Source organism: Lynx rufus, unplaced genomic scaffold (genome assembly GCF_022079265.1).
Source record: "Lynx rufus isolate CCGP_SWC_20201006 ecotype Redwood Valley unplaced genomic scaffold, mLynRuf1.p SCAF_14, whole genome shotgun sequence".
NCBI lineage: Eukaryota > Metazoa > Chordata > Mammalia > Carnivora > Felidae > Lynx > Lynx rufus.
In genome coordinates, this window is record NW_025814828.1 from 27,780,991 (window position 1) to 27,808,309 (window position 27,319).

General features: G+C 35.5%; 1 protein-coding gene across 2 annotated transcripts in view; it reads right to left on the reverse strand.

Annotated features, from left to right (window-relative positions):
* The window catches only part of DMD (dystrophin), a 1,630,689-nt gene that overhangs the window by 1,199,492 nt on the left and 403,878 nt on the right, over positions 1 to 27,319 (reverse strand). For both annotated transcript variants that reach the window (XM_047076051.1, XM_047076052.1), the window contains exons 29-32: positions 25,893 to 26,063; positions 12,674 to 12,853; positions 12,240 to 12,368; positions 10,536 to 10,706 (exon numbers count right to left, since the gene is read on the reverse strand). In XM_047076051.1, the coding sequence (XP_046932007.1) occupies positions 10,536 to 10,706; positions 12,240 to 12,368; positions 12,674 to 12,853; positions 25,893 to 26,063 (651 nt within the window). The remainder of the gene's footprint in view (positions 1 to 10,535; positions 10,707 to 12,239; positions 12,369 to 12,673; positions 12,854 to 25,892; positions 26,064 to 27,319) is intronic.

Consider the following 27,319-nt stretch of genomic DNA (forward strand, 5'->3'; position numbering starts at 1 on the left):
GAGAAACTGAGACTCAGTTTGGCAATGTAGCATTCTGAACAACAAAACTTGCTGATTAATTAATCTGTATCAACGCAGAGGGTAGTTTCAAGGAGGATGCCAAAGGGCTTTGTATTTGTTCTGCCCCATGCAGTATTTTCATCAGGGATTGTTTGGAGACATAAAAAGTATGTAAAAACAAAACAAAACAAAAAAAAAAAAACATGCAGAGAGAGGAATGAATTCCATGAACACCCCATGAAGATAAGGGATTTGCTGTCTTGTTCAACATGGAGTCATTCCTTGTACAAAGTAGCCACTCACAAATGAATATTTCCTGAGAAACTTAGTAAATGAAGGACTAATCATGGGATAATAGAATCAACATTTCATGGAACTCCTGAACGATCTAGAATTTTAAATAACACAATTTCTATTGTATAAAATCGAAAGGACCTGATTGGCCAAATGCTAGCAGCAATGTTACCACCAACTACAAAAATGCTACAAGTAGATACAAATAGCTTTTAGGAAACACTACTACAACATGATTAATTAATAAAGCAAGATAATGCAAAGTCAGATTTTTATTAGTAGTACATGTGGGGTCCAGATTTCCTGATCAAAGACTGCCTTGCTTTTGTTAAAAAAGGTCACTATACAGAGTAAGGATTTGAATTATTCTGTGTGGCTCCAAAGTGAGTAACTTGAATCAATGGGTAAAAGTTACTTGGAGCCTGAATTTTAGTTGAATACAGGAACAGCTGATTAGTGCTATCAATGTTTTTTTTTTTTTAATTATTTCTAAGAGCACTAATTGTAAAGTAGTGAGTTTCTCCTTGCTGAAAATACACAAGCAGAAGCAGGATGCTGACATATTAGGGTCTATGTTAGCACTAAGACACTTCTCACATAAATATTTCCCTAAAATTTTATCAACTTATAGTAAATTCTGTCCTCTGAATTCAAAAGGTTTTGTTTGTCTGTAGCAATGCAGCTAAAGAGCAACAGAATGCAAGTCAGATATGTAATTTTAAATGTTTTAGGTGCCATACTAAAAAGTAAAAAGGATCAAATTAATTATACTTTATTTACCTGATATATCCAAAATATCATATAAACCTATAATCGACATAAAATAGAAGATATCTTACATTGACTTTTTCATATTAAGACTTCAAAACCTACTGTGTATTTTACACTTCCAGCACTTCTTAATTTGTAATAGCCACATTTCATATAATAGCCATATGTGGTTCGTGGCTACTTTTTTTAGACAGTACAGATCAATAGTAATTATTATAACCATGACTTTTGAAAAGAATGGTTATTAGTTTGAAATACATCATAAGAGTAATGTCTTACTAGTGTTAGTCAAGCTGCTGATGTTTTATTTAGTAAATTTTAGTGGATACAGGTAATTTTTATGATATCCCTCTCATTCACTTACATTCAAATATGTTTTGAGAGGAATTTTGCCGAATCCTTCTGGGGATAGGAAAATTTATGGGAATGGGTTCCACATGTTCTATCAGGAGTTTCCATTCCTCATTTAACGTACATTGTACTGCAGTGTCTCTTACATGTTCAATATCATGTTATATGGCTTTTAAGAGTTTATGCTTTGTCTCACCAGTAGGTATTTAATCCTTGAAGTTTAGGGTATATATGCTCTATTTTCCATAGCAAATATAACTCATTTTTTCGTACAGATGAGGTAGTTACTATATCAACAACTAGTTTTAAAGCATCCAATATATTAACTGAAGTAACCAGTGACCAATTTTGTAACCAAAATAACCATAGGTACTCAACCCAATTATTTTGTCTGTACTATTGGCATGATCAGACCAGCCATTTGACATGCACGTGATTATTACTCTTCATTCAGATACAAGGACTTAGAAAAATTTAAATGCTTCCTTAAGACTTCACTGGTTACCATTAGGTCATCACAATTTGAATATGGAAGGCACTTCCCTGACCAATTAAAGCTTTACATGTCATTCCTTGGTCTTTCTTGCCTTTGTAATTTAGATTTCTTATAAAGCTTTATAAAAGAAACGCATAATAAGCAAGCACCCAAAATTTAATAGCTCCCTCTTGAGTCAGCAAAGCTTAAAACATATAAAGTATCTAGTGTTTGCCTTTTAGGTTGAGAATTATGATAAATTATTTAAAGAAATTGAAAACAATGGTGGATAAATCATAATTACTGCATAAATTACTTCTATTGAATTTAAAGAAAATATATGACCACAGAACTAGAATCACAATTAAATCACACAATGTTAGACAATGCACACAAGATAGGTTTTAGAATACACAGAAAATAATCAAACAAAGATCATAATATCATAGGGGAGAGCATATACCATACACCAGGCATAGGTTTCCCACAACTTCGTTTTTTACTTACCTTTCCATCTTAAGAGCTTTAACATTGACTGGATAGTCATACAAAATACAAATAAAGTAAAACATGAGGAGGGTTAATAAACAGATAAACGGACACAAAAGAAAGAAGAGACAGAGAAACTGAGAAAGACAACGCTTTGTTTTCCTTGATTTTTAATGTTTCAGATTGCTTAACAGCTATTAATTGTGCTTTGCTGTACGATTTAGGATTAATGAAATTTAAGGCTTTGTTAAATTCTTAGCATTAAAGGTGACTTATATAACAAGTTAACAAACAATAACAGACTGAAAAAAGCAAAATCAATTACAAATTGATTCATTGTAAATTGGAAGCATTCAAATTACTCAGAAACACTTTATAATTTTTAAAATTTAACCTTACTTTTAGTTAAATATTACTTCTCACGTGCAAAGATACACTAACATAATGACTGTGTTTACACAGACAGCAAAGTAAACATTTGTTAATGTGGACCATGTAATCTCGATAATCAGGATAAATGGCCACTACATTCAAGTTACACTAATATCTAAATTGAAAATAAATAATCCAAGTGCTACAGATTCGTTTAAAATGGCTCAAATTAGTCTCTTCCTTCCATTCTGCAGCTTTGAAAGTTTATTTATAATTACAACATCAGTATAAAAAATAAAATAATTCATGGAAACCAAAATGAATAAATGTTCAAGGACCAGTAACATCCTGCAATACAGAAAAGACATACTGAGGATATGATATGAAGAGTTATTTTCCAATCAAAATATCTGGAGAGGGGAAAAAACCCACAAAGAGAATAAGTGTATTAAAAAGACCTACCCAGAATAAAGATAACCGGGTAAACTAGTTTATAGCTTTATTCATTCACTTATTTTAACTTCATAAGAGCAAATTCCAAAAAAAATAAGAAAGTAAATTTAAAAAATAAAGCCAAATTGACTCAGAATAGTGACATTATACTAGTTGGATTCTTTTAATAATTAGGTAAGTGAGTGGTTTATCTTTGATGCTTCAAAGATAAAGATGTGAAAATATGGTAAGTTCCCAAATTTATGAGTTATTTAAAGGGCGCTACCCAGTACACTGGTTTTTGAATTGATGAGATTAATCTCATGGTCATACTTTTCAGATTAGATACAAAATATACTGACTGGTTAAGATATCCTCGTGGTTCAAGAATCAGCCCACTGCCTACTTATTGTTAAATATAACTGGAAATATATTTCTCTACGTCATGATTAAATGAGTTTAGTAGTAGCAACTGAAATAAGAGAAAAAAAGGATCGTACTGTAAAAATACATGAGGGAGACAAGCGAATTAAAAGCAAAAATACAACACTTTGGACAACTGTGTGTTTTCTTTTTTCTTCTTTTCTCTTGCCCTTTCTCCCCTCCTCTCTCACGTCTCTCTTTTTTGTTCAATTCTTTTTGTTTTTAATACAAAAAAGTGCACTGAAATCATGTTTTTTTAAAGTGAAGTTGGACAGGTTTATATTAACGTATAATCTAGCAACAATAAATACCTAATGATATAAACACAGGTAATAAAATATGCTGAGGGGCAGCATGTGGGAGTGGACCAAGCAATGAACCAGGATCTGACATTTTTCTAGCCAGGCTAACTGTAAGAACTTACGCAACTCACTGGCTCTCGGGGCACCCGTAAGTATCCGAAAGTCCCTGGTCTGAGGAAAGATTACTTTTGCATGTGTTGACTGATCAGAGAAATAACTGTCTTTCTTAAGGGATCCCAATCAGGAATCACCAAATAGCTTTAAGCATTTTAAATGTCACACTAATAAGACCCAGTTAGTTCTAGCAAATGACACTGCTCAGCAAACTCAATAAACATCTACTTGGAAACCATTTTAACTGATTATAAAAAAGGATTTGTTATCAAATTTTTAACAGAATTAACCTTATAAAAGGATAGCAAATTACAAACGTGAAAAAGAAGTTGTTAATATAGGAATTCTGTTGCTAGGTTAATTTCTTATTTATTTCAGTGAAATACAATTAGCAGGTAGAGTACTACATAGTTTGGGTATTAAACTGCTCATATTACCTGAGGATTTCAACTGTAATTGGTACGTATTTAGTATTCTACAAATTATGCGATACCTATAGATCTTTACCAAAGTTTTTATCTATGCTTTCTGCTATAATTTCTTTGTAGAAAATTTCACTAAAAAGTGTGTATGTAAAATGTGTATGTGTATGTACATGTGTACATAACCATGTATGTATATCTGCATACATATACACATACACACACATATACAAACGAGAATAACTGTACCAGTTAATGGACTACATTCTCTACTGTCAGAAGAGGCATTAAATTAGAAACACACTACAAAGGGGAAAAAGATAAATATATTTGTATTGATAAAGCTGAGTACTGAAAATTGGGTTTTAGTTAAAAATTTCAAAACCAATAAATCTTATTCCGACATTCTAGATCACATTTATAAGTGGTATTCTTTATTTCCAACTGATGTTTAGGAAAGCCAAAATACCTGTCTAAACGATCATTCAGTATTTACAAATTACTTTTCACATATAAAGCCACCATTTAAGAGAGATTAGACCCAACCATGTGGTTTTGTGTGTGTGTGTGTGCATGTGTGTGTTATTCTATATTAAACGGGAAACTCACTGGCTCTCTCAGAGCCATGTATATTTATCTGCAAACCTCTGGTCTAAAGAACGATTATTTTTGCATCTGTTAACACTGACTGGAGGTCAAAAACTTGACACTATAATTATTATAGCAATAAAATTATGAATATTTACATATATGATGCCAGACTGTCCGAATCTCATGTTACAATTACAATAAATATTTCTAGGGAAACTGCTACGTGAATTTTAAAAGCAATTTTAAAGTCCATTATGGAAATTAAAGAATATATGGTATCAAATATCTAATGGCACATAAATCTTAAAAAAAGAATTGAGGACATAATAAACAAGTTCACTTTTCTTTTGGTTAGTACCAATTGCAGGGCCAATAATTCCAAATTTCAGCTCCATAGGAATGAAGACAATTTAAATAGGCAAATTATATGTGTAAGTTTCATAATATTTTGTAACAAAGTAATTGTCTATACTAATAGGCCATAGACAAAATCTATTTAGACAATATTACTTTGAAACTAAGTATTTTGATGCATATTTTTTTCTTGAAACTCATATGCAGACTTTTATACTCGGTGAGTCTTGAATCCTGGGTCACTTTTCAACTCACCATCTTTTTGGTCCTCACGTAACAATCTATGTCTAGGTTAGTTCTCAGTGTCTTTACACAAGTGGTTCTCAAACTGAGTCCCCAAATCATTAGCATTAATGTCACCTAAAAACTTCCTAGACATGCAAATATTAGGGAATACTGAATCATAATCTCCATGGGAGGTGGGCAGGGGGGATAGACAGAAATCTGTGTTTTAACAATTCCTCCAAGTACACAAAGGTTTGAAAGTCACTGCTCTAGATTGTCACTTCCTTTGCCTTCCCACAGATATCCCTTTATTTGAGATACTCACTGTTTCTCACCTAGACTATTGTGATTCCCTACTTTCTGTAATTTATTCACTTGCATTCTTTTCACAACCACTGTTGCACTAATCTTTCAACAGGGCACGTAAAAAGAACCCATTAAGAACCCCTCAGTGCCTTTTGAATTAAGCATAAACTATTAGTGTTTGTCATGATCTCTCCACGCTGTGTCTAATCATCCTTTACAGTGTTATCATCCACAACTAAGCTTCATGCTCCATGCTCTACATTTTGTAAGTAAACTGAATGTACTCTCCACCGAACACTCCATACACTCTCGGGCTTCTTCATCGGTTTATCCTGAATTGTTACCTCTTCCATGTCGCTAGAATGGCTAAATTCACTTAGCATACACTCATTCTTGGACCAATATCCACAAACATGACTTGTTCCGTCATTAAACGGTAAGCTCCTTGAATCCATCACATCTTACCTAGCAATACAGGGACCACAGAACCAAACATTGTGATCTGAAATACTACAAGGTTGGTGAGAGATCATTCATATTGGTCCCTTTTCCCAACAGTTTCTTCATTAATCCCTTAAGATCTACCTCAACTATCATCTCTCCCAAAATGTGGACTCCCATCTCCAACTTGGCTTCTCCCGACATGGAGAGGGGCAGAGATGCCGTAAGGAAAAGGACTAAGGACTCAGTTTATTTCTGCCCTCTATGCATCTGTTTCCTGCCATCTTCTTTTCCTGATAATATCTTCCTGACCATCACCGTGCTAAGCCACCATGTTCAGATTCCCTAAAACAAAAAGAGATGTGACATGTTGTCTTTCCCCACTGATTCCATCAACTTTACTCATGGTTAGGAAGTTACCACTGATTTATTTTGATAATTCTGACCATCCCCAATAAAAGAGCCATTTTCTCAAAGTGATTTCAAACAGATTACGAGGATTAAGCTTTTTCAAAGCAATCAGATACTACTGATAAACCTCAAGGAAATGGGAAGAGGTATAATGTATTTTAAAGGTCCTATTTGGGACAAGCAGAATTTCCCAGCATTTCCTATAATGGTCCACTTGATAATATGTAAGGCTGGTCCTTACAATGGAAATAGCAAAGAAGTCTTCTTGATCTCAGCCCATTCCAGCAGTGACCCGAAAGAAAAGCAGCCATTTCTCCATTTCTTTTTCCCATCACTTTCTCTCTCAACTCTCAAAATTTGGCTCTTCAAAGCTAACATATAATATGATGGAAATCATTATTGATATTAATTATTTTTTCATTTTGCATCTATACATGTTTTTTTTTAGTGCATGCTTTTACGTATCCTAGGCCATTTGATATTTACCACAGTTGTGAGGTTAAAATAAGACAAATATCAGCTTACGACTTTTCTAGATAAAAACATGGCTCTGAGAGGTAAAGGGTCATATATATGATCACATCCCCAACAAGTTTTGTGGCTTGAAGGTAAGAATTTATTCCTTGCACCATGCTGTTTCTCATTAATGGCTAAAAGTTACCACTGCGGAGAGCTGCATCTGATGAGTAAGTTCTCAATTAATCTAAACTGAGGACCTCAATGCTCACTCATCTCCAGATTTCGTAATTTCTTGTCATGAACAATCACTGCAAGAGATACAAACTTCATATTCTTCACCAAACAATGAATCCAGGGATTGTCAGCGAGTTTTCAGGATAAAATTTAGCTCTATTCAACTGCCCTTTCTAGGTGACCTTTAAAAGAATCCTGAAGTTAGTTCTTCTACTGAGTCACTTTTCTACCCATATACATTTCCAACCTACTTTAATGAATTTTATCATTGTAGATTTTCTCCCAAGTTATTCTTCTAAGTGTAACTCAACCGTAAGAAGGGCAATACTCCAACCCAATCTTACCTTGCATAAGCCCTACTGTATTAGGAGCTTAGTTTTGAGATCAAAGGTCACCCCAGAGAATTCCAGCACTTCCAGAATTACCCTACTCCATAAGCAAACACACATACAGGTCGTTATTTTAAATTCCTTACTGCATCAACAAAAGATCACTGGACTGTCAAATTTTAGAACTCTTCAGAGCTAATCTAACTAATTACCCCTCATGTTAACTAATCTAACCTAGAAATTTTACACCACCTTCTATGGACATAACTTGCACCACTTGAATCTTAGCACAGCAAGGAGAAAGATACAAGGACAGAAATCCACCCATCCAGGAACTCTCCTGTTACCTATTTTATACATTCTGTTCTAAATAATAACCCTTGGGGGCTGGGAGGGTGGGATGCTTTCTTTTTAAGAATTACTAATCTGGTTTAACTCCTTTATCTTACAAACACTAAAACGGAATTGCAGGGAAATCGCACGTTCGGCCTAATGCTGACAAAGTTAGGCTGGGAATTCAGTTTTTTATGTCCAATGGTCTTAATATTATACTATGTGCCTGCTGGAATTACCTCATTAATTGAACATCTTCATAAGGATGCACGAGCGTTAAGCACATATGATTGTAAAAACTATTTAAGCTTGTGTTTGTAAACCTATTTTTAACAAGTATTGTTTGTACCCTTGCATATTTCCACACTCACTAGCACAGTGCAATGAATGTATCAGCAAAATGTTAGATAAGCTCTACGTCCATGTTTTTGGTTTCAGCATGATGATAGGGCATAATTCTCTTTCAAAGCCCTGCATCCAGTCATCTTTATTAATGTAGAGAAAAAGGAGTACTTTGAAAAGTGACAATGTGATTCTCTTGTTAATTAATCTATCATCGAAAATACTGATTTAAAATCTCTTTTATGCCGTTCTTCAGGAAGGAGAAAAAAAAGAAGTGCATCAAGTGGCTCTCTTTATGGAAGTAAGTGACAAAGTTGTACAGAATATAGAATGAAAATTCACAAACTTCTCTTGGCCATTCTAAGTCTGTCAGCTTCTATCACGCAGGTTGAATTCGCATTTTTCAGCATCTACAAGTCACAATCTTGTGACATAACTTGTCTCAATCTGCTACTGAAAAGGTCAAGAAGATAATGCCATGTTTTGTCTTAAATATTCTGCAGCTTAGTGATATGTATAACAGGAAGAACATAAAACCTAGTAACGAAGGATTAGCATCCATTTTTTAAGACGACTGAAAGAGCCTTTGGTTGTTTAGATATTACATATTCAGATGATAATCTCTAGAGGTAAAACCAATTGTCTTAAGCATCAGAATAAATTCTTCCAAAAACAATTATATGCTCTGAAAATAGAATTTCGGAGCCTTTTAGATATTTTCCAGGTGAGGACAGTTTCCATAAAATAGCACATAAATGAGTATCACTAACTAGTTAACTTAAACATTGCAAAGAAGCAGCAATGAATTAAGGTAAGCTAATACTTTTTTGCCTTGGGAAGGCGAGCTTTGGAGGGTAACTATGTTTCATGCATATAAAGTATTTGAAATTCATAGCACGTTACCATATATTTTAGAAACTCTTTTAAATATGTACTAGTACATGTAGCAATGATACATTGGAATGCCTTAGAAAATGTAGCAATTGTAAATCATGCTATTATGGGTGTCCATATTTATCAAAATGATTTTCAAACATATTCTCCTATTGTTCCAGGAGTCAGCACTTACCTGACATATTACATCATATTGTCTCACAAGTATTTCAAGAATGTTTTTCTCATTTAAGATTATTTATAGCAATTATCTGTATATGTAAATACACATATTTATTTTACATACATTTTTGTGTTTTAAAGCATATCATGTATATTGAAAAATGTGTCAAATGACATCTTAGAAAATTTGGGGTAGTTCCTTGCAATTTGACACTCACCCAAAAGAGCTGGATTTCTATTTTTATATATTGTTGCAAGCAACCTATTTGATAAGATTTTTGTCTTCATTAAATGTTACACAAATATAAAGGATTATCATGCAAAATTCCATATCCCCTGGTTCTTCATTAAATAGAATCAATAGAAACAGACATATAAAATTACAAAATTAGGTTATATAAGCTTTGCAATTATTTGTTTTTATGGCTTGAGCATGTTATTATAGCCTAATGGATTTTGTCACAGTACGTATCGGCAATTAGCAAGAGCAAGTTAAATACACATACATACACACATGTGCACAACCAATAAAGAGAATACAAACACCCTAGATCATGCAGGAGATGTACAAGGCCCCATTTTTGATATGTGATCCATATTACACACAAGCAATATTATATTTGGCATAAGAAGTCAGCAGTGCTTTCCTTAGATGGATGTCTTTTGTGCTTTTGTTTGTCGTTGTTGGCCTGCAGCATGCTATTTGTTACTTTGCTGTAGGTTACCCCTGAAAGTACATATGTAAACCAGTACAGAATGCAGTTCTAGAATAGCTGTGGCATGTAAAGAAAAATGACAGAGAGAGGGAGACAGAGAGACTGGTGGAGGGGAGTGGGGAGAGATTGATCTCCCATGAGATTCAGGGGTAAAATTTCCTTAAATACATTTTGGCCTTCATTTTCGTTTTGAAAACCTTGCCGTGGGGGTCGCCCGCCCCCTTCAGAGTACTGCGCAACCTTCGCAAGAGATCATTTATCACTAGTTTCCACCTTGGAGCAGATCTTCCTACCTTTCCAGTCTTAATTCTGTGAGAAATGGCTGCAAATCGATGGTTGAGCTCTGAGATTTTGGGCTCTACTACTTTCCTGCAGTGGTCGCCGCGGTTTGCCATCAGGTTTGCTGCTTGGTCTCGCGTGGAATCCACCTTTGGGCGCATGTCATTCATTTCAGCCTTTAAACGCTATATTCCGTGAGCAAGAGACAGGGCTTGAAGTTAGTAATTAAGTGGAAGTTGAGAGACAGCAAGAGAGCGAGAAAGAGAAGGAAAGAATGAGCACATGCAGAGGAGTTGAGAGGGAGGAACGAAGTCAACTTCCATAAAAGAGAGGAGTAGAGTGGGAAATGTGTGTGATCTCAGGAATATTGGCCACAGTCCTGGTCTAAATGTGATCTATGTTTATGTAAAGTGTTTACTTAGTCTCAGGAGGCGCGAGGGATGTTTTCTTGGCTACCCTTTGTTGCCTGTGTCGACTGTAGTATTTTTTCTTTAGTCTTATTTTATCTTCACTTGACTCAGTTTCATAGCTGTGGGGTAACCTTAACGTATGCTCGGGAAGAAAGGCAGCTGAGGAACAATTTTCTTTTCCTTCCTAGGTGTCATGGGGAAAAAATGGACTTTCCAACAGATAAGAATTCAGTGTCAAAGACAGAGGGATTGACGAAGGTTTTGCCTGACTTGAGAGGTCAGAGAGACTCTAAGTGAAACAACTCAGCTCCTATTATTCCAAAGGCCTTGAAGGAAATGCCACCTTAAGATGGCATTCCCTAGCTACACATCAAAGGACAAGAGAGAGCAAAGTAAGGTACACAAAGGAGAGCAATTCGTTTTGGGGATAGCCTGAAACATATCAACAGTTTTTCATCAAAAATGAATTGTAATCTTTGGAAAATAGGCACTTCATAAAAAAGAAATGAATGAATTGTACACACAGAAGCTAGAGTTTTTGGGTGCTCCTTAAGTAATAACCCACTAATTAAATACAATTTTTTTTTCAGCAAAACAGAATAAGGACTCATTAATTCAAATGGAATTTGTCAAATTTCAAGTCTTCCTATTTAAGATGTTATTGAAGAGAGATAATATAGCATCAACAAGAGAAATTTGCACATTATACCTCTCATATCCTTTTATAGCCACCATCTTTAAAAAGTAAAAATTAAGTTGCCTTTGAGAAAGATGACTTAGGATGTCCTAATAATTGGTTCTAATACACAAAGAGAGAACACAAAGCCACGTTTACTTTACATATAGCGAAAAATAAAAAGCATCCAGTTTTATATAAGCTCAATATTGTTACTCATTACTAAGATTTGGATTGCATACGCAAAATGCCCAGATGATTGGATTTCAGGTTTTCCTCAGAATGGGCTGTGGATGATACTGGAAAATGGATCCTTGTGTGAGATATAAGAACGTACTACGACTAGTAAAATGGGCAGGAGTTGGCAACATGACACCAAAATAAATCCCGGTATCCCTTTGTCATCAGAGTTTAAATTGTGCGTAATGAGCTGAGAGGTGGATATGGAGATATCCAGATTACAAAACTCTTCAAAGTTATTAACTCCCATTGGAATTAAGGAAGTAGGGAGGGAAGGAAAGTACAAAGGCAGAAAGGAAGGAAGAATTTTTTCACTCTTATTAAGAAGTCCTTGATGAGCGACATTAATTGTGCAATTAGAAAATTACTTTTCATAATATTTTATTTGCTACCTTAAGTATGTCTTCTTTTTGCTGAGGTTTCTTTTTCTCAGATTCATCCAAAAGTGCATCAGCCTGAATGATCCAGTTTGTGATGTAATCCACATTCTGGTCAAAGTTTTCCATGTGTTTCTGGTATTCCTTAATGTTAAAGAGACATACCATGACATATTATTGATTAGACAATATTCTTAAAAGAGTTGTCCTACTTTGTACAATATTAAAAGACACAAAAAAGTAGTATCATTCAAAATGCACTTAAATGTGGTCTCCATACAAAATACGGCACAGACATGGAAAGATATTAAAACAGAGTTGCAGATGTTGAATTAAGAGCCACCGTTTATGTGGAGCTGAGGAATTTACAGACACAAATATTATTATTCAAATCACATGTAATTTCCTTCTCACAATGCAGAGGGCTTGAAAATCCTCTGGCCTCTTACCAGCAAAAGGTTTAACCACTCTTCTGCTCGGGAAGTGACAGCTATCCAGTTACTATTCAGAAGACTCAGTTTATCTTCCACCAAGGCCTCCTTCTTGCCCAAAACCGTTTTCAAGGCCTCTCCTAGCTCTGTGACACTCTTTAGGTGAACCTTCTGTTTCTCAATCTCTTTCTGAGTAGCCTGTGAAAAGGACAGTACTTGAGCTTGGAGTAATATATTGTAGACTTAAGAATTAATGCTTTTGAAATGACCATGTGTATGGTTACTATAATAAGATTTTTTAAGGACTTAAACCTTCCATGTGTCTTTATGGGTGATGCAAATCACACTATAAATATTGGAGTTTCCTTATTGGGTATATATAAACATATAGGTATACATAAACACGATTAATTTCTATTTATTTATGATGATATATATTTAACAGATAAACATACACATTGTCCACTGAAACATATTTATATTTACTTACTTTGTAAATATACTGAGTGAAGACAGGCCTTAGAAACCTTATCTACAAAGAAGCAACTGCTTTTACAAAAGTCAGTAATTACTGCACTCTTACATTTCTACAGCAGAAATTGTCGGCATTTTGGTGCCACAAACCTATTTGGCAGTTCATTAAACTTAAGGACTCCTTCTCATAATAATATTTTTAAAACCAAATTTAAATCCATCGGATTTTAAGGAAAATGAATTATACTGGAGTACAACATACAAAATGTCTTTTCCCACCTTGTAAGACAGTAATGCCTATTTTCTTTACTAACGTGTGTAACTAGAGTAATCGAGCATCAGATCTTTAGGATGATTTCAAAGTAGGCACGACCATAACTGGCATTTTGAAATACATACAATGACTAGAATGTAATATAAAATGATCTGCTCTCTCTACTGGTGGCCAAGTGGCAGAGACTGCTGAGATTGCTGAGGTCTGTTGCTCGCATTCATAACTGAAAAAAAAATGCTAACTTTCAATTAGAGGTCTATGAAAATGAAGAGGTAATATTAAAATCCCTTAAGAGAGCACTGCTGCTTTCTAAGTCTTAATTTACAAAACGTGAAAACAAGCACATTTAATATGAGAAATCATGTAGAAAGTTGCTAGAAAAACTGATCCTAGTATAAATGTTTACTGTCGGCTCCACCTCCAGCCCTTTTCTTGTGATCTATCATGGCTGACCAGGTGACCAACTTGCACCTCCCTGCCTCTGCCCCGGTCCCTAACTGCCCACATACAGTCATTGGATATTCACTAGGGAGTAAGGCAGAGCAGATATTCTCAAGAAGTTTAACTAAAACATACAGGGACTGTGATAACACACCAGCTTAGAAGTCATTTAGAAATGAAACTGACGTCTTCACCACAGGAAACCTAAGTCATGGTAGGACAAAATCGCTTTGGAGCAGCAATAGAAAGAGGAAGGAGCCCACCTGCAAAGAGGCAAATGAAACCTACGCACAGAGAGTAAGAGAGGTGGTCCACGTAATCAAGAGAGAGGGTCTCTATGAGGCCAGCTTATAGCCCATTTCTAACTCCTTGATGGTCTCAATGTCTCTTTTCTATCTTAATAATAGAAAAGTCTGAATAGTTGCTGTGGCTGGCTTTCTTTCACACCACCCGGTCCCATTGCACTCAAAAGCGCTATGTATACACGTCTTGTTTTTGCTTTTCACATGACATAAATAGGGGGAAATAAATGAGGCAAAAAGATTGTAGAAAATAATTTGTGTACAAAAGACATGGTTTCTCCTATTCTAAGATACTCTTGAGTATTTGTGTTTTTCTTTTCCAATATAAAAATATCTGAAATTGTTATGGGCATTAATTTATGGGAAGTAATTATGGGCAAGTGAACTCAGGGGCTATCACGTAGAGGCTTCCCTGTAATGCAGGTGTCATCTGTACTACATGAGTTAGCTTAGCAACACAGAAGGAATTCCTTCATGCATCAATCATAAATGTTACTGAGCTCCTACTAAAAACATAACTGTTGTAGCAATGGCATAGGTGATTCTACTTAATATCTTCATGGAAATTATGAGAAATACTTCCTGTGCAGGACAAATATCCCCTCTGGAGTTTGACGTGGGAGTGGTCATGGGCTACATTTCAGCCCTTTCATTCCTTTCCTCTGCAACCTTGTGTATTACAGAACCTTTACAACCTTCCGTGGTGGTCATTGTTCCAGGCACTGTGAATAAGAGGACAGAGAAAGTCCCTTCCTTATACAATTTAGACTTTAGATGTGTTTGTCTAAGATAGGGAAAGATATGCAAATGAACACTGCCTACTTCCTGCATTCGCTCCAGACTAGTGGCTTGTCACTAGAGTTGACTGATTCACAAAGGTAACGCCTCACAAAGTTGAATCTTATTTTGTATTTGGATTGTTAATTATATCTTAAATTGTCCTCAAGATGACACAATGTTTTGGCTTTGATGTAAAAAGTTGTTGTGCACGCAGACATTTGTCTCTTCTATGCCAGGCAATGCAATTAAAGGCAAAGTGAATTTCCAAACCTCAGAAGGGCTGAAGTTTTGCATTTAGGAAATATTGTTGCCCATAGTTCATGGATCACAACCAACTATTATGGGTTAAACATCTGCCAAAATTCTACAGCTAATTTTCAAGACACAATGTTTAATGTCCAGGGATACTTCATTCAGCTAATGAAAAGAATAAAACAGGAAATGTAGACAGTTTCCAGTGTCACTCTAGCTTCCTCAATATTATAAGATAGGATTCAGAGATATTGAAGTTATCTCCATCACGAACATGAGCTTGAAGAAAGCAGTGATCATAATGGTTCATAACTGCTTATGTCCAAAAGTGACTGATGAGAAAATTTACACTCTTCCCATAAAAAAAAAAAACAAACCACAAACATAGCGTTAAACCTTTACGCGTGGTATTCAAGAACGAATTGGTATTAAGTCATTTATATAAATGGTATTTTTCATTAGGAAAAAATATTGTGCTCATTTAATAGATTTTTAACTTTTCCCTACAATAGTTTTTTTTTACAATAGCTTCAGTGTATAAAATAGATTTATTTTAAATTAAAAGTATGCTAAGCAAAATAAGTCAGAGAAAGACAAACATATGATTTCACTCATATGTGGAATTTAAGAAACACAACAGATGAACGGAGAGGAAGGAAAGGAAAAATAAGCTAACAACACAGAGGGAGGCAAACCATAAGAGACTCTTAAATAAAGAACACAAACTGAGGGCTGCTGGAGCGGAGGTGAGTGGGGGGATGGGCTGAATGGCTGATGGACATTAAGGAGGGCCCTGGCTGGGATGAGCACTCGTTTGTTACATGGGAGTGACGAATTACTGGGTTCTGCTCCCCAAACCATTACTACACTGTATATTAACTAACTTGAATTTAAATTAAAACAATTAAAAGTATGATTTTAACATAATATGATCTTAGACTTCAAATAAACATACCCATCTTGCTTTCTGAAGATCTCAATTTCAATTAGTAAATTTGGTTTTGGTGTTTAATATCCACTCTGTACTGTGCCAATCACTGCCAGAGATTAGAAAGGAGCTAGTCTTTGCATACCTTGCTTTCATTTTACCCACAGTGTAGCTGCAGAGTAAAGCTAAAATGCAATAAAATAATTTGATATTGTACTAGAAAGCACATAATTTGTTGACAAGTAGTAGTCATGGCTGGGATGAGCTTGAATGGCTTTAAAGGAGAGGTGATACTTGAAACTCAAATTCACCATAAAGGACTGCATGGTTTGGACCGACTACGGACAAAGTGCAACATGACGAAAAAAATATGAAGGTCAGAATCAAAAGCCACCGAAAGGAAAATATGGGGTACTTATAAGAAACTAAAAACATACATTTTATGATATTAAGGAACCAACCATTCTCCCATTTCTAATAGTTTCCCATATCACAAGAATGTCTATATTTGCTATTTTATTAAGAACTGAACTGCTAGGTTGAACTCCAGCTACTGTTTCAGCCATTCTCTCTATACCCTTACTCACGCCTCTCTAAGGGATGAAGTTATTTACGGGGTTGGTGAGTTGGGGAGAAAAGAGTTGAACAAACACGATACTTCCTTCTCTTAAAAGGCATCCAATCCTCAACACACATCACTTCTCTGGCTGCCTTGTTGGGTGAGACATGGAGAGGGTTCTGAAGGGTAAACCCTTCAGAATAAACAAGTTCAAATTCAGTGACTAGAGTGACTAAGTTGTAACTCAACTTTTAGGGTTTTTTTTTTTTTTTCAATCATGGAAGTTTTTAAGGTTGATTTTAAGGCTGAGTACATAGCAAAATCATGCACATTCAGTTTTATTTTGACCTATATGACATGGCCTTAAGCCCAATTTTGGGAGTTTCAAGAGCAGCTTAATGTGAAATATACACTGGGCACTTGGGGTTTTTAACGACACAGGAAAAATATCAGCTCGGAGTAGAACTTGGTTTAAATATAAACTGCCATAAAGTCTAACATATTTTTATTGTCCATATGTTTAATTTGTAACATTTAATAGCTCCCGAACAGTCAAAATATTAAACACTAACTTCCATGATTTCAAAGAAACAAATCTGTTGTCTACTTCTTCCTAGCCATAGCAATTTTCAAATGCTACTCCAACTTACTGATAATACAAAAGGGGTGGCATAGGATACTTTCTCCTAATGAAGATACCCATGTGTTCATGTGAAGGATGGCCAATACATTCTGATTCATTCCTCTTATCTCTAAGTTAACTCACTCGAGTCTAATTTAAAATGGCATGAGGTTCCAGGATGCAGCCAGCAGCTTATCAACTCACTTCACTGATGGGTTAGCAGGATGGGAAAACTTGTCCCCTTGGTCTCTGATGATCACACCGTGACATGAAGGAAACATTTCTGTTAATTTTATATAAAGGTAAAATGGTAAAAACTGTACAATTAATTATCTGGCCCCATAGAAACACCTGCACACCTATTTTCTGACTGGGGCTGAGAAACATAGCCCACTTGGGCTTGATCTCACATGGTCTGCTGGCTTCCACAAGTTTTCCTGGAATTTCCCATTGACTTACAGTCTTTGGCTAAGTTCTCTGATTTCCTATCATTCCCTCTCCCCACCCCTAGCCTTTTTCATCTCTAAGGGTCCCCTGTCCCATAGATTCTATTTTCATTCAGCCCCACATCTAGTAAAAAATGTGCCATAATACCATTTCCATATACCTTTCTCCTTTTACTAAGATGGTACTAGATTCTTCATTTTAGCTCTTTGTTAATCCCTTATGTAAGTTCCCTCTAATATGGATGAAGCGTTAACTGAAGCACCCAAAACGTATCTTAAAAGGTTCCCCTCCCCAAGTGGGTTCTGCATTTTAGTCAGTCTACAGAAGTATTAGACTATTTCATCAGGAATGGGAGAGAATTCTTTCACCTTTCGGTACAAAATGTATTTATGGGAATAAAATTTAAAAATTACATTACTGCAATTCTAAAATGCACTTTGTCACATATTAAGATTTCTAAAATTGACATGACACTTACAATTTGTATTTATGTTTAAGGTGGTGGTGTTTCTTTTGAGCCACAGCAGCTGTAATTAAATCAATGGTGCATCATACAATCTAATATCTTCAATGTGATAAAATACGTTACTAATTGTCTTCTCAGGTCCCTACATTACTCTGCCATGGCTAGAGGTTTAGGACATATTTTATTATTAGGCTAATGTGACGGAATAATATAATGATAAATTCAGAAAGAACATAAAACATTAAATGGTGGATTTTATGGCAATGTGTATTGACTTTTTATTAATAATGTATTGTCTATTAAAGAAGAATTTCATGAAAGCAAAATGTGCAGAACAGAAATTATAGCTATAACTATAATGACAGTGAATAGTGACTCCAATGGCATTTAACAGATGTTCTATTTTCTAAGTAACAGCTGCTTGATGCATTCATTGTACCAAGTTAATGGTCTGCTAGTGTTATTTCACTTCACAGATAAATTACTATGCCCGCTTTAAAAAAAAGATATGTAATTTTTCATGGGAATGATAGTGTAACAGACTTTAGAAATAAGTAATAGTTCTCATGCTTTTATAGCTAAAAGGACTGATGAGTTGAGGCAATTATCCAGATAATCTAGGACCAGAGGCCAGATCTCTTTAAACTACGAAAGGTGATTGTTTAAAAAAAAAAAAAAAAAAAGTACAGGGCATGGTTGACTGAACTGAATGTAGATCTCGTTACGACCACTTATATTGCATTATCTAGTGGTTCGCAAACTTTGTTGAATTACTAGACACACTGGCCACATTCAGGTCAATTACATCATAATCTCTAGGGGTGGGCTCCAGGCACTGATAGTCTTTTAAATTTTCCCAGGTGATTTCAGTATGTAACCAATGCTGAGAAGCAAGGGGAAAACAAAATGATACAGTTTGTCACAAGATTTTACTGGGTGATTGTCATTAAAATTGTAGGACCGAAAGGACAGCAGAAAGATAACCGAGTCAACTTATCACTTTCTTCCGAATGCTGAATATTATAAAAATCTGTCCCTGAAATCAACGTGAAAATCACAATGATTTGTTACATGAGTGGCTATTTAGGCATCAATTATTTTGCATTACTTAACACCCTGAATTGAATTCAACATTTGTGTATATGTGTGATTCTTTCAGTCAACTCTGGGTATCCGAACACTACTTTACTTTTAGTAAAACCTAACGGTCAACTGGTGAAAAATGGTAGATATGTACGATCCCCAAAGCGGATAGATCTAAAGTATTATAGAACCAAAATTATTTTTCCACGGAATTATATTTGATCATTGTAATTTTTACACAATACTGTGAATATTAAAAGGGCTCTAATGTAGCTGAATTATTTAGTGGCTTTGAATTTTTGACTACTGAAACTAAATTTGGAATGCATGAAATCTGCTACTGGTTAAATCAGAAAATCATATAGATTAAATTTTGCTGAAGCTTATATTTTCCAAACATAATGATATCATCTGAGATATAAACTTCTATTTAATCACATAACTATCTGCTTTCTACAATTATATTTTTGTGCTCAATTCATATGCTAAATAATTGTAGCCATATGGGATATTGAGAATTGATTTACTTATATCTAACTAATCAGACTGATTTTAAGACGTTAACAAATGATATTTCAAATCCGCACTTAGCCTTTGTGTCAATGTATGTCAATTGGTTTCCATACAACACCCAGTGCTCATCCCAACAGGTCCCCTCCTCAATACCCATCACCCACCCCCCATCGACCCTCAAAATATCAGTGTGAACGATAAATACCTTTTTGGGTCACTTTGGTTAGGTTACCTTAAAATTACTAGAAAATATGACCTCTAACAATAATTACAGTGGGGGCACCTGGGTGGCTCAGTCAGTTAAGCGACTGACTTTGGCTCAGGTCATGATCTCACGGTTCGTGAGTTCGAGCCCCGAGTCGGGCCCAGTGGGGACATGCTCAGAGCCTGGAGCCTGCTTCGGATTCTGTGTCTCCCTCTCTCTCTGCCCTCCCTGCTCTCGTGCTCTGTCTCTTTCTGTCTCTCAAAAATAAATAAATGTTAAAAAATAATTTAAAAAGTAAGTAGTGTGGAAAAAACCTACTGAAATCGGAGACAATACTGTACTGCCAGTACTTCTATTTTCTCATCTATAAAGCGGGAGCATTTGATCAGATGATGCTCATATTTCCATTTGTTCTAAAAGTTATCACAATGTTAAAAGCACATCAGCATTTTTCTCTTCTCTCACAGTGCTTTGTCATTATGTTTTAATTTTCATCTCTTCAATTGCCATTGATTTTATTGAACAGATATTTACCGAGCATACCCTATGTGTCATATATCATGTTACGTGAATGGGAAACACCAGTGAACAAAATGCACATTTCCACCTGTTCTCTCAGCAAGTGAAATTGTTAATGTCCATGTAGCAGTCCAAGGAAGTAGAAACTGTCATGACAGCTCAGGAATCCTGTGTCGTGCTAGTACACTCCCCAGCTGCTGGTAATCACTTCTAGTTTGCCTTACCATTTCCTTCCACTCTTTCCGTGTCTACTCTATAGACATCAGTGTTTGTGATCTCAACCTGGCACTCTCTCTCAACAGAGATTAGAAAGGGATGAAGGGGCAGGCTGCCTGGGTGGCTCAGTCCATTAAGCACCCGACTTTGGCTCACGTCAGGATCTCATGGCTCATGAGTTCGACCCCCACGTTGGGCTCCGGGCTGACAGCTCAGAGCATGGAGCCTGTTTCGGAGTCTGTGTCTCCTTCTCTGTCCTCCCCTGCTCGTGGTGTGTTTCTGTCTCTCTTCTCTCTTTCTCAAAAATAAATAAACACCAAAAAAAAAAAAAGTATGAATGGGGAATAGGTCTGATCATGAGATGGTCACCAACATTACTGTTACAGTTCCCCTAAGGCATCTCTGTTCTCCAGACCATGCAGCTAGGAATGATCTCCCCTTTCAAAATATTAATATTAATTTCTCTCTCTTTATCACCACTCTAATAGAGGTAGACAGTTTGAATTTAAAAATACAGGGAAAGGGCGACTGAGCTTTAGAAAGTTCAAATTAGCATTAACAGTGTAACTTTTCAATTCCCATTATTAAACTTTTATCTCATTTCTGTTATTATTTTAAAATGTCTGCTTCCTGTTATTTGAATTTAAACTGTTTTCTTTTACCTTTTAAAACTTTGGAATACATTTTCAATTTATTCATCTTCTCCCCTCTACCTGCAAGCTGGAAGTGTAGTCATATGGTGAGAGTTGACAGCACAGTTTTCCGCATTCTTTCTCTCCTCGAGACTGGAAAATCTGATCTGGGATACCTCAGATATTCTCAGGTTTATAGTCTTTTCCCAAGTACATGTTACTTTTAAAGACCTGGAAATGTGTCATATAGCACTATCTTTAGGAAGACCTATGTGTTCTAACATCTATGGCTTTGAACATGTGACAAAAGGATTGTGAGCAGGAGTGAAACTAAAATGAGAGAGTCTATTTTCGATTGTTCACTTTAACAACATCATCGGCCTATCAAAATGATCTTGCGGTGCCAAACTCTGGATTCTTGTTAAGGAAGAAGACATGAAAAGTCCGGAATCAGGCTCATGGCATTGTTTCTGCATTGAAGCACGCTGATAGAAAAATGGCTACACAAACCTTTTTATTAGGTTTTTTTATAAGAATATTAATAAAGGTGCTATCTCATACATGACTCTAATTTTTCTTCCCTAGCTAAATTTTAGGGAAAAAGCTCTCACTAGTAAATTAAAAATATTTTGATGATAGTTTTAATAATTTGAACACTTTTGAAATTCATAAATAAGTTTCCTTCCGTAAGTATCGTACACTTAAAAAATGTTAAGTGGCTAGATCGCATGTTAAGCGTTCTTAGCACAATAAATAAAAAAAAAAGTCTGTTTACTTCTTATTTTGCCCAGTGGGAAGCTTGGTGCCAAATTCTGAGGCTTTACCCTCCTCTGCCTATTACACTATCCATGGAATATTGTGGGCATATTTCTGTGCAATGTTTCCATCATTTTCCTTCTCTAATTTTCCCTTTCTTTAGTTTTCTAATTTATTTGTGCTTGACCAGGTGAATCATGTGTATCTCTTTGAGCCATTCTAAATATTTTTTTTCTGGAACGAGATATATAATAAATAAGTATAATTAGAAGAGTAGAAGTAACACTCAAAAGATTTAATAGTAGGCAATATATTCAAAAGTATGTTCTGTTTGAATAAACTGAAGGTCAAATAAATGCTTCACTAGTAACTAAATTTGATACATAAGAATGTTTTTATATAGGCATTCAAATATTTCTAAATATAAATAAATATAATGTTCTTAGATCAACAGAACTGAAAGAAATTCAGTAGAAATAAATGAAACAGTTTAAAAATAAATTGACTCTACATATTAAAATTTTCTCCAAGTCAAAAATACTTGGAATGATAGGCAAATACATTCAATGTATTGCATTTAAATGAATACTCAATTTCTTTTCAAAAAAAATCTGACATTTACCCTTTGAAATTGCAGACAAGACTAACAGTTTGAGTCAAGTTCTCCACCTACCAAGAAAGCGTGGGAAATAAGAATGTACTAGGGAATCACGGGGTTTTGTGTATGAGATTGTTTTCATTTTAAAAAATTATCATCAGTGTGGCTGCTTTAGATGTGTAGGTCACATGCTTTTATTATATGGTTTTGACTTTTGAAAAAGCTGTAGGCACCTTCCAGATGAGTTTATTAAACAAAGTATGTAATCTGGATCCAAATGTGCATACTTTCATTTGACCACTAAGGGGTCTTCGAGCATATCATTAGCAGCTTAGTGTTTCAAAATATCCAGAGAGAGTGATAAATTACCACAAAAGAAAAGAAATGCCAGTTTTCTATACTTTTTTTCCTATTGGATCTCAAATTAGTATTACTCCTTGGTTTCATGGAAAGTAATTTCCAGATGGACTCAATAACTTGACACATCTCCAGACCCTTCAAGCCCTCTAATATGACAAGGATAATCTAGAAACTTTTGCCAAGCTAATTATATAATAGTATGGTTTTTTTTTTTTTTACTGATTTTATGGTGAAGCTAATGCAAACATCTCCTTAGGTGATGTACTCAGTGACCTTACAGAGACCGTGGAATTCAGAGTTCTTGTGTGGCACACTTCCATAGTTTCATCTCAGTCACTTGTAAATTGTAGTCAGAATTTTGTAAATCCCCTTCATTTCTAATTCTATTCTTTTGTGTACCATTATAGTAGCATTCCAAATTATATTTATAAAGCTACCCCATTGTTAGGAGCTGAAATGTGTCCTCTGGACATTCATATGATGAAGCCCTAACCCCAAGACTTTCGAATGTGACCAAATTGGGAGACAGAAAGGTTAGAGAGGCAATTAAGTAAAATAATGTCACTAGGGTGGGTCTTAATCCAATATGGCTGGTGTCCTTAGAAGAAGAGATATTTGGACCCAGGGATGTACAAAGGGAAGATCATACGAAGACATGAGAAGATAGCTATTTATGAGCCAAGGAGAGAGGCCTCCAAACGAACCAAAACCCTGCCACCACCTTGACCTCAGACTTCCAGCCTCCAAAACAGTGACAAAATAAATTTCTGCTGTTTAAGCCACCCATTTGTGGTACTTTCTTACAGGAGTCTTAGCAAACTAATATACCCATTACAATGGGGATATGAACACTTGAAGATATTGTCCAGAATTGTAAGGGGAGGGTAAGTGAGAATAAAGCCTGGATTATTTTCAGGAATCCTCTACATACGCTACCACTTTGCCCTTGCATGTTTTACTGTATTTCATACTCTAGTAGATCATAAGCATTTTCTGGGCCTTGTTTTGTTTGTGTATGAGTACTTATGGTAGAAACTGCCATCGACAGGGCATGGGTTTTTATAAAGAGAAACAGATGATGCAGGTCTCCCTCTGCTTGTATCTTATGATAAAAAGCGCAGGGCTGATACTGCTGGGGCCCAAACCGCTATGTGTCCCCCAGAACGTATTCTCTGTTTTCACAAACAAACTCTACTCATCATTCAAGCAGGACACAATGGCCACCCAGTTAGGAACTATCTTTTGCCATCCTCCCTGGAAGCTAAATATGAACAGGTGACTAACATCTGGCAAATAAAAATATGGGCAAAATGATGCATGGAGCTTTTATAACAGAGCTTTAAGAGGGAGCTGGCTTCCCTCCACTTCCTTTTTTCCCTTCCTTTTATGGGCTGAGAGCGAAGTGTGGTGGTGAGCGAGTTATACCATGAGAATACAAACACCCAGAAGACTGCAGAACAATGAAATGGAAGCGACCTACCTTAGGAGAATTTCCTGGAACAAAACTACTTCCCCTATCCAGAACTATCTACCTTCATGAGACAGAAACAAACCTCTAACGTTTGGGAGCCATGCCATTTTTCACTTATTTCTTAGAGCCACCCAGCCTGCATCTAAGTATATGATTGCCATTGGCTCGAACTAAAGTATCACACAAAAACATAATACTTGTGTGGGTAATAAGGGAAAAAAATAAGGTCATTGTAATTTTTTCCTTGTCCCCTGTGAACTTGCTACTGTAATCATCTCACAACATATATGATCCTGACCTAATAAATGCAACTCAATATCTCCACCAATAAATCTATTCTGAGTGGGAAGAAAAAGAAATCATTCCCTACTCTTTACTTGAAAACTATTTATGTAACAACATTTTATCCATACTTGTCCCCTGAATTTACATAAAAGAAAATCAGTCTTCAGTTTTGGTCTTATTGTAGGATTGTAAGTTTTTACTTAATGCAATTACAATTTCCCAAGTTTGGATAATCCAAATAGCCTGCTGAATCAAAAATAAAGCACAGGTTTCTTGAACATCTCACTGATACAGCAAGTGTTTGTTAATTTAAAAAAAATCAAGGGGGTAGAGTGTGCTGTGATTTTTTTTTTCTAAATGCCTAATGGCTCAGCAAAGTTTAAGATGAAAACACATTATTGATATTGACTGTTTCCTTTATATCAACAGCTTTTCAAGTAATCCGGTAATGAATCAACTGAAACAAAAATGAAGCTATGAGTACCTTGACCTTAAATTTTAGGGGGCAATAATGTCTGACTAGCTGTCAAGAGAAACAGCAAGTATGTACCAGCTGAAGATTAAAGGAAACCCTGTGCCCTTTGGTGATGGAAATCATAGCAGCTGCACAGACCCCTCGAGACTTTGTTTTTAATTGTGACGTCAGCAATCTGCTGATCTTTCAAGACCTGTCCAGCCCAACTGTCCGCAGCCTGTGCCTCCTTGCTCTCATCTTGTGGAGTCCCTCTAAGCAATCTTGGGCAAGCTAGGGAACAGAGAATCTCCTCTCTGGATTCACTTTCTGACAAATGATGCATGTATTTTTAAGGACTGATTCATAACCTACCCAATTCTAAACAAGCTCTGGGGAGATTCTGGCTACAGCTGCCCACCGGTTTTATCATGATTCAGAAATACAGAGTTAAACTACTGATGAAATTTTAAGGAAAGGACAAGTGAAGCAAGATAATATTTGTAATTCAACTACTGTTGCACATTAATAGTGTCTTGCAAATTCACATTGCTGTGTGTTTCTTTGTGTGTTAAAAATAACCTTCAGTGATACAGGCTTTACCTTTCCCCAGGCAACTTCAGAATCCAAATTACTAGGCATTCCTTCAACTGCTGATCTCTTCGTCAATTCCATATCTGTAGCCGCCAGCCATTCTGTCAAGGCATTCATTTCCTTTCGCATCTTACGGGACAATTTCAAGCATTTTTCCAACTGTTGCTTTCTTTCCGTCACCTGACAAGAATGATAATAAAATGTAACTTGGTTTACTTTTTCAATTTAGGTTTAGTTATACTCATGTAATAGGAACTTTAATAGTTTTGTCATTTAAAAATACCCTTTTTCTTACTTTTCAAAAATAATATTTTAGAAAAACCACATATTCTATTAATGGTGAATAGACACAGTCTGGGGAAGATGAGATCCTTTCTCCAAAAGACTCTGTCCTATATCAGGTAGGAAAAAAAATCTATAATCATTTTCTTCAATATAAATAAAAATAATTTATGGTCAAATTTTTTAAATATATTGAATGATGTAAGTCAAACTAAAGATATAACACACTGCTTTTAAAAAATCTTCAATCACCTACCAAATGGATGGCAAAGTTTACAATCCTCTGTAGACAAATGAGGTTTGCTAGTAAGGAATCAAAATGGAGAAAGAAACAATATGGCTTCTCTCAGGCAGTAAAATTATTTCTATAATGCTTAAAATGGTCAATTGTATTGTCATCGTATCTATAAAGTGCCTTACTTTTCCAGAAAAACAACACAAAGAGTAAGTCACTTCCCCCTTAAATATTTTTTGCCATCCAAGGGGGGTAAATGATTTAATTCCGAAACAAAATTTTTACCCCTATTAACAAAGAAAATCATAACATGATTTTGTGTCCCAGTTTTCAATGTTTAGAACTAAACCCCGCCCCCCAAAATCAAATTCTTCCACATTCTCACATGGAGAATGAACAAATGCGTACCATTCCACAACCTCTCCAGATATGCCTACAATCTGTAAGTGTTTAGGGTTGGTGGGTTGAACAAAAAGCCCAGAATCTCTTCTTGATCTGTTGATCAATCCATCTATCTATACACAAACACACACACATATGCACACATCAACACATATGAATACATAATAATCCAGCCGTAAGCATGAAAAATGCCAAAGTGACGATACCTTTAAAGAATTCAAAATGCTACAATCAAAATAAACACACTGAAACTTTGATATGGATTCCAAACACTCAACACAATGTTTTAGTTTCTTTAGCAGAGGTGTATGCACATTAAAAAAAAATGTTTAGTTGCTGAGGCTGCAAATTCAATTTTTTTTTTCTTTTGCAGATTTCCCTCTTCAGGGAAGTAAAAGCATCTGCCCCTTGGACTGTGAGGATTTTATTTCTGTGTGGGAGAAAAAAAATATACCTTACAGTGTGTTTCTGTGCATAGTTGTTTTTTTTCTATGCACTAGTGGTAGAAAAGGAATCC